The sequence below is a fragment of the Setaria italica genome, chromosome IV (assembly GCF_000263155.2).
Source record: "Setaria italica strain Yugu1 chromosome IV, Setaria_italica_v2.0, whole genome shotgun sequence".
Lineage (NCBI taxonomy): Eukaryota > Viridiplantae > Streptophyta > Magnoliopsida > Poales > Poaceae > Setaria > Setaria italica.
This window is the reverse complement of record NC_028453.1, coordinates 37,230,503-37,243,746: the sequence shown is the minus strand read 5'-3', so window position 1 is coordinate 37,243,746 and position 13,244 is coordinate 37,230,503. Positions and strand designations below refer to the sequence as shown.

At 50.5% G+C, this 13,244-nt stretch overlaps 2 protein-coding genes and 1 non-coding gene across 3 annotated transcripts; all 3 read right to left on the bottom strand.

Moving 5' to 3' along the window:
* Window positions 1–827: 827 nt before the first annotated feature.
* LOC101764476 (tyrosine-sulfated glycopeptide receptor 1) lies at window positions 828–4,875 on the bottom strand. The gene has a single exon (XM_004967203.4). It carries the CDS (start codon window positions 4,459–4,461, stop codon window positions 1,210–1,212), a length of 3,252 nt encoding a protein of 1,083 aa, XP_004967260.1. The 5' UTR covers window positions 4,462–4,875; the 3' UTR covers window positions 828–1,209.
* Window positions 4,876–5,864: 989 nt separating this feature from the next.
* On the bottom strand, window positions 5,865–7,979 carry LOC101764071. Its single transcript, XR_002677476.1, has 4 exons — window positions 7,927–7,979; window positions 6,741–7,380; window positions 6,254–6,653; window positions 5,865–6,151 (listed from the first exon to the last, which is right to left on the bottom strand). It is a non-coding gene; the product is annotated as an uncharacterized LOC101764071 (transcript).
* Window positions 7,980–10,360: 2,381 nt separating this feature from the next.
* LOC105914164 (receptor-like protein 2) lies at window positions 10,361–12,937 on the bottom strand. Its single transcript, XM_012845151.3, has 2 exons — window positions 11,281–12,937; window positions 10,361–11,220 (listed from the first exon to the last, which is right to left on the bottom strand). The coding sequence occupies exons 1-2, from the start codon at window positions 12,892–12,894 to the stop codon at window positions 10,636–10,638; spliced, it is 2,199 nt and encodes a 732-aa protein (XP_012700605.1). The 5' UTR covers window positions 12,895–12,937; the 3' UTR covers window positions 10,361–10,635.
* Window positions 12,938–13,244: the final 307 nt, after the last annotated feature.

The following is a 13,244-nucleotide window of genomic DNA, read 5'->3' as shown; positions in this document are numbered from 1 at the left end:
TAGCTAGCAGGTTATGTCAAGGTTGCCAGCTCTTTTCCCTTCCTGTTCTTTCTTGTCCAGATGTTCTTTTATTTGTTGGTTTAGTATGCAGCTGTAATATAAAGCTCTCGGTACATGGAAGAAACTTGCTAGAGTCTTGTGAACTTTGAGCATGAGCATCCATCATGCATGTGTGCGCCGAATATTCTGGAAGCCCCAGCGCTGACTGGTTGAGTGCTTGAGTAGGCAATGTACACTCAGAGGTGACGTGTTACTGATTACATGTTGCATATTGTTGCCGATGCAGAAGCAAACTCGTGGGAAATTTTACAAGTAGTCAAGTAGAAACCTCGAGGGGGAAAAAGCCTTCAAATTGAACAGAAGAACTCTGAAAAAAGAGTAGAAAATGAGGGTATAAAAGGAATTCAGGAGTCAGATCCACCCCGACTGAAAAACGGTGCAGGCCCAGGCCCAAGAATACTCTCGGCCTACTGTATAATGGGCCCAGACTTAACGAACAGGTGGGCTTTCCTCAGATCCAAAACAATTGGGCAACTGGGCTTTCCTCTTCATTCGCACAGGTGTCCTCTCTGGCTTGGCGCTCATTGCAATGTTGCAGACAATTTATTTCCCCGATCAACTCGCGCAAGATTGCACCCATCAGTATCTTTTTTGTAAAGTGATGCAGAAGTCTCTAAGGTTATGTTTAGTTCCCTCCAAACTCCCAACTTTAATACTATACAAAAAGAAAATTCCCCATCACATCAAACTTGCGGTACATGTATGGAGTACTAAATGTAGACGAAATCAAAAACTAATTGCACAGTTTTGTTGTACTTTGCGAGACGAATCTTTTGAGCCTAATTAGTCAATATTTGGACAATAATTCACAAATACAAACGAAACGCTACAGTTGCGCATTTATGGCAAAATGCCAATTTTACCTATCCCAAATTGGGAACTAAGGCCTAAGAATCTGTCAAATTTGAGACAGAAGTGTTGAGCTACGAGAGCTTCTCAGGTTTCGCCCTGTCGCGCACAGCCACGTGGCCTCCTCCAACCATGTGCGAGTCTGCCAACGTCGGCCGTCCTTCTTCCTGCAAATGGGCCTGCCGGCGTGCATTCGTCTGCTTGCTCGGCCTGTTTCTGGGTTCCTTCGTTCCCCTCTGTGGGCTTCGCTGCCGCAGCTGGCCCGGACGTTGACTGGCGCGGCGTAGCGCGCTCCTCTCCCTAGTCTTTTACATCCTCGGATGTTTTGACGATGGTGTCCACGTTCTCGAGCCAGCTGACCACCTCCTGGATCGCCGGCCGGCTGAACGGCGCGGCGTCGACGCACAGGCAGGCCAAATCGAGCACGTAGAGCATCTGCGCCTCGTCGCCGTTCCCCCTCAGCCTGTGGTCCAGCACCTCCTCCCGCCTCCCCATCGCCCTCATCTGCGCCACCCACCCGACGAGCTCCCACCGCTGCCGCCGCGCCGGCAGCAACTCCACCGGCCGCCTCCCCGTGAGCAGCTCCAGAAGCACGACGCCGAAGCTGTACACGTCCCCCCGCCGCGTCGCCACCCACTCCTGCCCGTACTCCGGCGGGATGTACCCCGGCGTCCCCACCAACTCCGTCGTCACGTGGGTGGCGCCGGGGAGGATGAGCCTGGCGAGCCCAAAGTCCGCCACGCGGGCCTCGTGGTCCGCGTCCAGGAGGATGTTGCTGGACTTGATGTCCCGGTGCACGATCCGCGGCGTGCAGTGCTCGTGGATGTGGAGCACGCCGCGGCTAGCTCCGCGCGCGATCCGGAGCCGGTCGCACCACCGGAGCTGCTCGCCGCCGCCGGGACGGTCGTGGAGCCAGTCGTGGAGGCTGCCGTTCGCCATGTACGGGTAGAGCAGGAGGCGGAGCGCGCCGCGGATGCAGAAACCACGGAGCGGGACGAGGTTCTCGTGGTGCGCCGCCGCGGAGGAGAGCGCCTCCACCTCCGCCCGGAACTCGCGCTCCACCAGGCACAGGTCGCCGTTGAGCCTCTTCACGGCGAGCCTCGTGCCGTCGACGAGCTCGGCGAGGTACACGAGCCCGTAGCCGCCGGTCCCGATGATGCTCGCCTGGCTGAAGTTGTTGGTCGCCTTGAGGATGTCCAGGAACGTGACGCGCCTCGCCGTGTCGCCGCCGCCGGCATCCTCCGACATGAACAGGATCGTGTCCTTGGAGTCGCCGTCGAGCTCCGTCATGGAGTCGAACAGGGACGCCTCCGCGAACTTCCCGCCGTCGCCGACCGATCCCTTCGACCTGGCCCTCCTGACTGCGATCACCACGCATCCGATGAAGAAGACGAGCGCGACCACGCCGAAGCAAACTGCAAGAACGATGGCCACGAGGATCCTCTTGCTGACTAGTTTGGACGACGAGGACTTGCCGGCGGCGATGAGTCCGGCACACGGGACGCCGATCGCCGGGCCGCAGAGCTTGGGGTTGTTCCTGAAGCTCCCCGGCGGGAACGCGTCGAACTGCCCGCCCGTCGGGATGGCCCCCTCGAGGTCGTTGTACGAGACGCTGAACACGGCCAGGAAGTTGAGCTGGTTGAGCGCCGGCGGGATGGGCCCCGTCAGGCGGTTCCGGCGCAGGATCAGGACCTGCAGCCTGGCGAGATTGCTGAGCTCCGGCGGGATCCCGCCGGAGAGGTTGTTTCTGCTAAGATCGAGCACCTGGAGCGTCACCAGCCGCCCGATCTCGCGGGGGATCGTGCCGGTGAGGAGGTTGTTGCTGAAGTTCAGCGTCGTGGCGACGCCGGACATCTGGTAGTACCCGCGGCCTTGCCGGCTCGCCGCGCCGTTGTTCGGCGTCAGGGTGAACGTGAGCGGCATGTGGCCCGGCTTGAAATCCGCCATGGCCTGCTCCGACGTCAGCAGCGGCAGCTCCGTCAGCGACGGCGGGACCTCGCCGGAGAGCTGGTTGCCTGACAGGTCCACGTAGTAGAGCTTCTTGAAGCCGCCGATCCAGCTCGGGATCGGGCCGGTGAGGCGGTTCTCGGCGAGGTTCAGGATGTTGAGGTCCTGCAGCTTCGACAGCCACGTCGGTATCTGCCCCGTCAGCTCGCAGTTCTTCATCACCAGCAGCCGGAGGTTCCTGACATGGTCGCCGACCCAGCCGGCGTCCGGCAGGGCCTCGCCGTAGAAGTTGTACGACACGAGCAGCGCGGTGAGGTTGTCGCATCCCCGGAGGTTCCAGAACATGCCGCTGATGTTGGTGAAGGAGTTGATGGTCAGCGACAGGAACTGGAGCTGGCGCAGGCCGCCGATCTCCGGCGCGACCTGCCCGCCCATCTGGTTGTTGCCGACGCGGAGCGCCTTCAGCGACTTGCAGGAGTAGATGCTCGGCGGCATGGTGCCGGTGAAGTTGTTGGAGGCCATATCAAAGATGGTGAGGTTGCCCAGGCCGGAGAAATCGACGTCATCGAGGTCGCCGACGAAGCTGTTCGACCGGAGGTCCAGGCACCGGAGGCTGGTCCAGTTGCTGAGCGCCGGCGGGAGCGTTCCGGTCAGGTTGTTTTTCCCGAGCCGGAGCTCCTCCAGCTTCGGCAGCTGGCTGATGGACTCCGGCAACTGTCCGGTGAACCTGTTGTAGCCGAGGTCGAGAGCGACGAGGTTGCTCAGCTTGGCGATGCGCTCGGGATCGAGCGTGCCTTGAATCTTGTTCGACGGGAGCAGCAGCCGCTGCAGCGGCTTCACGTCGAAGATGTCGTCGGGGAGCTCGCCGGTGAGGTTGTTGCGGCCGACGTTGAGGACTCGCAGCTGCGAACAGTTGGCGAACCCCGGCGGGATGCCTCCGCCGAACGCGTTCACGGAGAGGTCAAGGACGGCGAGCAACGGGCAGCTCACGCATAAGGATGGGATCGAACCTTCCAGGCTGTTGTTGCTGGCGTTGAGGGAGACGAGGCTCGGCGTGTTGTCCCAGAACACCGACGGGAACTGCCCTGCCAAGATATTGCTCGACACGTCGAGCACCTGCAGCGGAAGCGAACGGCCGGCGGCCCCCGCGGGCGGCGACGGCGACAGGTCCGGCAACGAGCCGGAGAGGCGGTTGTAGCTGACGTCGACGACGGCGGCGCTCGGCAGCGACAGCAACGCCGACGGGAACACGCCGTCGAGGCTGTTGCCGGAGAGGTTGAGGTGCGTGAGCGCGGTGAGGTTGGCGACGGACGGCGAGATCGTCCCGCCGAGCCCACGGCGCGGCAGCCAGAGGCGCGCGACCGCGCCATCGCCGCCGCAGCTCACGCCGTCCCACGTGCAACAGTCCACCGACCCTCGCCACGAGGCGGCGATCCCGTCGCCGGGCGGCGGCGAGAGCTCGGCGAGGAAGGACAGCAACGCCTCCCTCTCCTCCGCCGTGCACGCGCCGGCGCGATCATAAACACACAGCAGCAAGAATAGTACTATCACCCCCGAGACGATGATCTGGCGGCTCAGTTGCATCGGCCGCTGCCAAACCGCCATGAACTCGCTGAGTTCCGGGTGCTACGCATGGTTGTGACCAATGGGGTTACAGAGCCCTCAAGCCTAGTCGAGAAAGGCGCGTCCTTCGACTATAAATGCAATGATTCGCAGCTCTCTTGGTCAATCTCGAAAACAATAACTGACAATTGCTAGCTGGTGCCCTCATCCTGAGAATAAAAATAGAATTATTACTGGTGCCCCCCAAATTAAAATGCTTATTAAGACGCAGGTCAACTGCAGGCAACTGAGACGATGATGCTAGTGCGCTGCAAGTCATCTCGTAGGGGCAGAGTTGACTTTTGAGATTGCCCCCTCGTGAGGGAACTCTGAACTGTGATTGGGCATGGAAAGGACGGTCCATTAGTCTAGCTGTCTAAGTACCAAGTTGTAATTATCTGCAACTGATAGGTTAATGGTTAGTTGATCAGGGAGAATATTTAGAAGTGCATGTTGGAGTAGTAATGCTTTGGGTTCATCGATGTCACCAGCTAGCCTTACGTGTCGTGATGGCAATTGCAGGATGGGTTTTTTGTAGGGACGATATTGTTCTTTTTTGTTGCCGTCCGGGTCCATGGCGAATGGGCGTGCAGTTTCTGTAATCTAGGGGATGAAAGTTGGTAACTGAAAATGTTACAAGGTACCATCTCATCTCACGGTCTCACGGTCTTTCCGGTACAGAAATAGTTGGTACAGCAGATAGACAACAACGTGCATGCCAAAGAAGTTGGGAGGATTAGGAATTCTTGACATTGAGAGGCTAGCAAGAGCCCTTCGACTACGCTGGTGCTGGTTTCAGTGGAAAAATGAGGATAGCTCCAGGCTTGGTATCCCCTGTAATAAAAGTGATAAGGATCTCTTCAACGCTTCAATAGTAATTACGGTGGGTACTGGATCAATGGGACAGCATCGAAAAACCTAGCACCACTACTTTCCCAAAAGTCTAGGCGAAAAAACTTCACAATGCACAAAGCACTCCGGGACAACTACTGGATGGACCAAATTTACCCTCTTATGACCGGTGACGAAATTAGAGAATACGTAAATCTTTGGGAGGAAATCTATATGCAACATCGTAATCCGGACACTGAGGATGAGATCAAGTGGAGTTGGACAGAAAATGAAGAATACTTAACTAAAAGTGCATACCTCATCCAGTTCCAAGGCCGGACAAAGAAAATCAACATCACTCTGATATGGAAGGCAAAAGCAGAACCTAAATGCAGGATCTTTGCCTGGATCCTACTACATAGAAAAATTCTAATAGCAGATAATTTGGCAAGAAGGGGTTGGCCAAACAATCCGATTTACAAGCTATACAACGTGGAACCAGAGACGCCGCCGACACATTTATGCAATGACTGCACATACACCGCCGCGGTATGCAGTGGCGGAGCTAGAATTTTACCACAGGGTATGCTGAAAAAAATCTTATGCAATTCGATAAAACCATTTACAATTTGGTAAAATCATATTCTAATTCGGAATACCACATGCACTAAATAACATGATAAGTCTTAAATTCAAAGATTTAGCTAGAAACAATAACAAATCACAATATAAATTCATTTCCTTCTGATCAAGTCCTACAGCAGTCGATGATATTCATATAGCTTTTGGCTTTCAAATGGTACCTTTGTCAATCCACTTGAGATGTCCCTAGAGCTATTTCTGGCAAAATTGGGGAAAATGCCTGAAATATTCACAACAGCAAACAATTACAAATGTCAGACTGAGAATCATTCTTAAGAAATGAAAAGATGAACTCAATCCATGCTTAGAAATCTTTATATACTTTTCTTGGTGGCCCGAATTCCTCAAGCTGAGTGGTTGCCACAGGCCTACTTGCAGACTCCAACTGGCTAATCCTTTCAGCAATTGTAATACCAAGATTGCTTGAGCCTGAGGCAGCATTTCCCGTTTCACATCTCGTGAAACTCTTAGCATTTGCAATGCCGCTAATGTGGACCTTTTTGGGGGACTGAAGTGGCTACTTGCATGTTATTGTCCGTACCAGGAGGGGAGGTGTTCTCCTTGGCAGAATGCAGAGGCGACCGTCTTTTCACTGATGAAGACTGCCCTTTCTTTCCTGAAGGGGGAGATCTGAATTTGGTTGGCTTCTGAAGCAGGGATGACATCTGGAGCCTCCTTTTCTTGGCTGAATCCGTGATATCCTGATTAATAATAGAGCTCTCCTGCGAACAACACATAGGCCATGTTAGTCAGTAATTTAATGTTACTGCTCATTGACACAAGAAGAATTTGATAAGACAATGTATCACCTTCAGCGGTTGCTTGTCTACGCCATCAACAGACACCAAATTACTCGAGCACAGATCTTTCTTCTCCAGCAATTCCAAAACAGCTCCAGCAACTTGCTCATTGCCGCCCTCCCCGTGGCACAACGCATCCACGGATGCATCCATCCTGCAAGAAGGACTAACCGCATCTGTGACGGCCGCGAGCTCCTCGGCCACTCCCACCGGCTCATCACTGGCACGGGGACCACAGCAGTTCACCACGCCGGTTTCCTCACCGCCGCACGTCTCCTCATCCCCCGGCGCCGGTGCCTGGTCCGTCATGCAGGAGGACTCCGCCGACGAAGAAGACAGCCACGAGGCGGCGGAACCACCATCCTCCTCCTCGGCCGCCTCGAGATCGCCGTCATCGGCGGAGGCGGCGGCGCCGTGGTCCTCGCTCTTTCGCTTCTTCTTCCTGGCGTAGTGCTCCTCGAAGAAGGCCTTCTTCTGCAGTCCCACGCGCTGGCCCTGGTGCGGCGGCGGAGGAGTCGTGGCGGGCGGAGGAGTCGTCGACTCGTCGCTGGCCGAATCGGATACCAGGCACTCGGGCGTATAGCTGGGCCCGGCATACCTTGTGGGTCCGCCCACGGTGGTGTGGAACCGTTTAGGTACATTGTTTGATCTACATCACTTGCGGCAGCGAATGAAATATCCTCAATTCACAACTGGTGGAAGCGAGGCAGGAGGCTAGTAGAGATGCAGAACCGACCGATGGGCTTGTTATCTATTTTTCTTGGAATGTCTGGAAAGAATGAAACATGAGAGCTTTTAATCAAGTAGCAAGTCTTTTTAAGATGTGACGTTTCTTATTAAGGAAGGTGCCTAGCAGTGTCAGTTATCAATACAATGTAGCAACTAGGACCTATACCTTTAGCTCTGGCGCAGGGTTGTTGTTAGTTGTAATCGTGCAGTGGTGGTCTCTTTTTCTAGTTTGTTGTTTTGTTTGTTCAGTTGTTATTTCCTTTAAATTTTAAAATTTTTCTTCTTCTAGTAAAACTTCGGCAAAATTCTTGTTGGCCGTTCAAAAAAATGTTACAAGGTAAAAACGTGACGTACTTGATATTTCTTTGTTATCAAATCGAGCGCTACATTGTGTGTTTGCAACGAGCAGTAGTAATTTTCATTCTATTTGGTGATGATTTTGTTTATTTTGTGAGACACATAATACGAAGTTCCACTCCTGTGACGGCCTGTTTGCCATGGAATGTGAACACTGCACATGGCTACCATGGAAAAAAGTAACGCTGTTTGTTCTTAATAAATCGAGAAAAAACGAGGACTCGTGTTAAGTCAAGAATTAGAATATGTGTGGGGTAAGTTCAACCATAAAGAACCAACTCAGTTTGCTTGGGGTAAACTTTTGTGTAATAGCAAAGGATGGGTAATTTATCAACATTGACATCTATGTAGATACTTTAATTTATTTCATTGATTAATGTGGTGATTAAATTCTAGACCTTGAGGGATAATGTGGAGGGTCCTTTTTGTTGTCCAATTACTAAGATAATAGGTCATGGCACAACCTAAAGATAGGCCAAATATAATTTGTGTCTATATTGGAACAAAGTGGCACTCCACATGAGCTCAATGAACATATTTTTAATAAGAAAATGCTATATCACACTCAAGTCTTTTATCTTTTTCCTCACACTTTTTTTTCTTCCCATCATCACCTCCTCCTCTAGATTCAATGAGCTTTAGGGGTTATGACGTATAGTTACGGGAGAGAGGGTGTACTTTATGTCTAGTGAGTTTAAACAGAGGATAATAATAATTTCTGGGATGGCAGGGGTAGGTGTGTCACTTACTCCCTTCGTTCCAAATTACTATTGTTTTAACTTTTCTAGGTGCATAGCATTTACTACGTATCTAGACATGCTATATATCTAGATGCATAGCAAAAGTTACGAGCCTAGAGGGAGTATACAGGTATGCTGGATGGCTAATTGACCTATGAGGCAGGAGGAAGGGAGGGGATGGCGCACTGGTGCGAGCTGACATTTACTTTGAGCTCGATGGCAAGGCCAACGGTCCACGATTAGGTGGGAAGGGGATCGGATAATGAAGAGAGATTTGATCTCGGCTGGTCTTTTTTGTGCTAGGAGTAGAGAAAAATACCTCCGATGTGAGGTAGACACACAAATGAAAAGTGAAGTATACAATGGGGTTCTTGTCTATTTGGGACAAGGATTATGGGTTTGCAATAAGAGTGGTGTTAGGGAACCTATACATCAGAGTGGGCCAACGCATGGGCTATGGGCCGTGGCGAGTTTGGACTTGCCTAGACAACATCTACAAGAAGGAAATGATAGCACAGAAGAAGGCATCGATGATTATTCAGAAACGCCGACGGGCTTATCTTCTCATTCTTCTGTTCTTCCTCCTCTACCACTCTCTCTCTTGTACCCAGAACTAAGCTTCTAGTATCTTCTAGAACCTTCTAGCATCTCCCTTCTATCTTCTATCCCCCTGCTTGCTGCCTATCCCGAACTCTGTCCCTCTATGATTGTGTTGGAAAAATTATCAGTGCTTCCCTGTGCATGTTCATGGTGGTGGTCAAGTGAGTTGCTAACAAGTGGATATTGTAAAGAACTCAGGCGTGCCCTTTTCTTCTCAAGAAATAATGAAATGCCTCTTTGGATGTTTTCTAGGATGATGCATAGGCATTGATGTGTACTAATCGGCTATTATAAAGAAGGGTTGGTCAAAGGAGAGGTGGTAACTGGCAAGTGGTTTAGAGGAAGAGTAGGCAAACCGATCGAGCCGACAACAATTGTAGTACGACTGTACGAGGAAGCAAGATTGCATGGTTCTCATACTTATTGATAGGGAAATTCACATTTTTTTGGACATTGATGAAGGGAGTTTTTCTTTTATTGTGAGAATCGATTTTTTTTTTGTTTATAAAGTTCCTGCAAATTTTGCAAAGTACCGGTGCATACTGAAGTCTGAATCACCGTTCCAGTTTCTGAATGCATCCAGCGGCTCGCATACGGCAATCGCCAGAGCATCGGATCCAAATCGGGCGGCCAGATTCGTTGGTCCCACACTATGACAACTACTCAATCGCCCGTCCCGTCCAAACCAGATTCGCCGCCGGCCTGCCGCTCCCGCTCCACCAGCGGCCGCCGGCGGAGCCGCAACTCGCCTGCGCTCCGGGATGGAGACGCACGGCACGTGTACCGGCTCCACTCGGCGACGCGCAGTGCCGAAGGATCGCGGAATGGAATGAAGCGGCGGTTCCCCTCAATGCCACGGGGTACAGTCGATGGCGGCGACTGGGCGTTCGCTGCTCCTGCAGTCCTGCTGCCGACGCCGGCGCGTGCGCAACGTCAAAAGCTTCGAGCCTGCGAGGTAAAACTGCGTCTTTTTTTTTTTAAATTCTAGAGTGCATTTTGAATCCCCTTGTTGCTGTATGATTTTTTTTTGGAGATTGTGGTAATGTGGTGGATTCGCACACTGAAGATTTAACAAAGAGTACTCTTTAACAAATAATAGTGCTTAAGAACCACCAAATCTTTATAGATACATGTACATTTACTAGCTAGGTTATGTGCTAATAATGCTAGCTTTACTGCAGTAGCAGCTTGGCACTGCGGCATCTAGTCTAGAGAATTGTTTTAGGTGTCCCTTTGTGCACGCTGAGTTGATTTGAGAACCTCAGTTTACTTTATAAATATATAATACAAGATATTTCTGGTCAGTATATCAACTATCAAAATTGGCGGCAATAAGGACAATGTACAGACAATGATTAAAAAGTACTAGTTTCTAGAAAAAGGTCTAATAATTGTACATGGGACTATAGGATTCAATTGAATGAAACTACAAGGGTTAATAAGATCACAATGCTCAAAGCATCATACAGTCAGTAAAGCTACCGCCTCTGAAGGAGAACTAAGTTCTCAGTGTGATCATCATATACCAATTTTGCAATCAGGAAGCATGCCAGCAATGCAAGAGCAGCAAGTCCTCCAAAAACAAATCCAAAGATAATTGCACGATGCAACTTGTGTTCTCGTGAGATGGAGGATTGGTGTCTTGATGCGGAGATGCAGTGGACGCTGAGTACAGCGCCACACAGATTAGGATTCCCACCGTAGCTAGAATTGGTAAATGTATCGAATTGTGCTCCAGTTGGAATTGGCCCTTCCAGTTCATTATTAGACACATTGAATATAGAAAGGAAGTGTAGGTCACTCAATGTGGATGGGAGTTCACCTGTGAGCTGGTTGTTTGACAGGTCTAGCGCTTGCAGGCTTGTGAGGTTGCTGATTTGCCATGGTATTTTTCCAGATAAGTTGTTGGACCTGAAGTTTAGGACATTGAGAATTTTCAACTGACCAATCTCTGGGGGAATGGAACCTGTGAAGCCATTGTTGCCTAGATTCAATAAAATGGGGAAAGCATTGAGGATGCGGTATTGACGTGTTGGTGTCCAATATACAGGTAACTCTAGGAACTTGGGGTCCAACCGGAAAGCATTGAGCACACGGTATTGACCTGATTGTGTCCAATATACAGGTAACTCAAGGAGCTTTGGGTCCAACTTGGCAGCATTCTTCTCTGATTGTAGCATTGGCATCTCCATCAATGTGGTTGGGATATCCCCTGTTAGCTTGTTGCTTGATATGTCCAGGAAGAAGAGAAATTTCAGTCCATTAATCCAGGATGGTATTGGTCCAGTAAGTTGATTAATTGATAGGTCTAGTATCTCCAACTTTGTGAGCTTTGATAGCCAAACAGGGATTTTCCCTACTAATGGGCATGCATCTATGGTCAGAACCTGAAGATTCTCAAAACCATCAATTGCTTCATCTTGCGGTATGGTTTCACCTTTGAAGTTGGTTCCAATGAGCAGGGAGGTGAGATTCTTGCAGCTCTTGAGCTTCTGAAGTGCATCTGTGATATTTGTAAATGAGTTATTCGTAATAGAAAGGAAGGAGAGGGACCTGAGATTGCCTATTCTTGGTGAGAATTGCCCAATAAAATTATTGTAGGCCAACCTCAGTGCAATTAGGTTGCTACATGCATAGATGCTTTCTGGAATTGTACCAGTGAATTTGTTGATTGAAAAATCTGCAATTCTCAGATCCAACTGGGCAAAGTTAACTGTGCTAAGATCTCCCCTAAAACTGTTATTTCTGAGGGTGATGTACTTGAGCCTTGTGCAGTTACCTAGGGCCAATGGTAGCTCTCCAGACATCAGGTTGTTGTCTAAGTGGAGCTCTTCCAATCTTCTCAGCTGCCCAATAGAATCTGGTATATTGCCACGGAGCCCATTTGATCCAAGATCAAGGATGATCAGATTGGCGAGCTTGACTAGGTTGGATGCATCAAGAATCCCTTGTAAGTCATTGTTTGGAAAAGAGAGCTGCTCCAATGAAAGTTCATGAGGTAGAACCCCTGTAAGGTTGTTGTGACCAGTCTTGATTACTTTTAACATGGAGCAATTGCCAAACTCTGAGGAAGTAGTACCACTGAATTCATTTAAACAAATATCAAGCATGGCAAATGATGGGGCGTTGTTGCAAATAGAAGGTGGCATCGGTCCCATAAGACTATTGTTGCTTGCATTAAGAGCAACCAGAATCTTCATCACTTCCAGTGTTGTGGATGGCAACTGCCCTGTAAAGAAGTTGCTCGAGATATTCAGTACCTGGAGAGGAAGGCCAGGATTTGAGGATCTTTGCTCTAGCAGAGGACCAGATAGATGGTTGAAGCTGACATCCAGGATGATTATACTGCTGGAGAACAACAAATTTGCTGGTAGACTGCCGTAGAGTGAATTGTGGGAGAGGTTGAGGTGCAGCAGTCCGGTGAGATTGCCAAGAGACGGTGAGATCTTCCCTTGGAGGCCTTTAGAAGCAAGCATGATCTCCGTGACCACGCTGTTGGTGCAGGTGATTCCATCCCACTGGCAGCAGTCTGTGCCGTTGATCCATGAGTTGTTGAGGCCGCCATTGCCCTCCAACGAGAACCCATCTCGGAAGTCAATGAGGGAGCTACTCTCTTGCTCCGTGCAGGAGCTGACGAAGGAGGCCGTGGAGAGCAGGAGGACGAAGGCAAGGCCAAAGGAAGGCACGGGTAGTTTTGAGGAGCTACTGCTGCAGCATGGCAAATTCAGTGGCCACATGATTCTCTCATGAAACTCCCTGATGCAGAGACGCTCAATTTGGGGTCTGTTGGCGCTAGAAATCGGTCCAGCGGCCGACACACGACCCGGGAGAATCTGCTTAGCTCCTGTTCGGGTGAATGCCCTGGTGCGGTTCGCGCGGCGTGCCAGCCAATCTGACCTGTTGATTGGCAAGGAAGAACACGTGTCAAATTCGGTAACTACGATCGGCTAAGTTTCCGATCGAGAGGACAAATCGGCAGATCAGCCGATTTACTGTAGTAAAGTAACCGGCTACGAGAGAGCGCGATCCTTATAGCCTTGTAGACAGAAAAATACTAAAACAATCGGTACAAAGCTTATGAAAATAA

Excerpts from the sequence above, each read along its gene's own strand:
- LOC101764476 (XM_004967203.4), bottom strand. The coding sequence starts at position 4,461 with ATGGCGGTTTGGCAGCGGCCGATGCAACTGAGCCGCCAGATCATCGTC.
- LOC105914164 (XM_012845151.3), bottom strand. The coding sequence starts at position 12,894 with ATGTGGCCACTGAATTTGCCATGCTGCAGCAGTAGCTCCTCAAAACTA. Across the intron at positions 11,221-11,280 it reads CAAAGCTCCTTGAGTTACCT|TTCCTAGAGTTACCTGTATA; the intron begins GTATATTGGACA and ends TTGGACCCCAAG.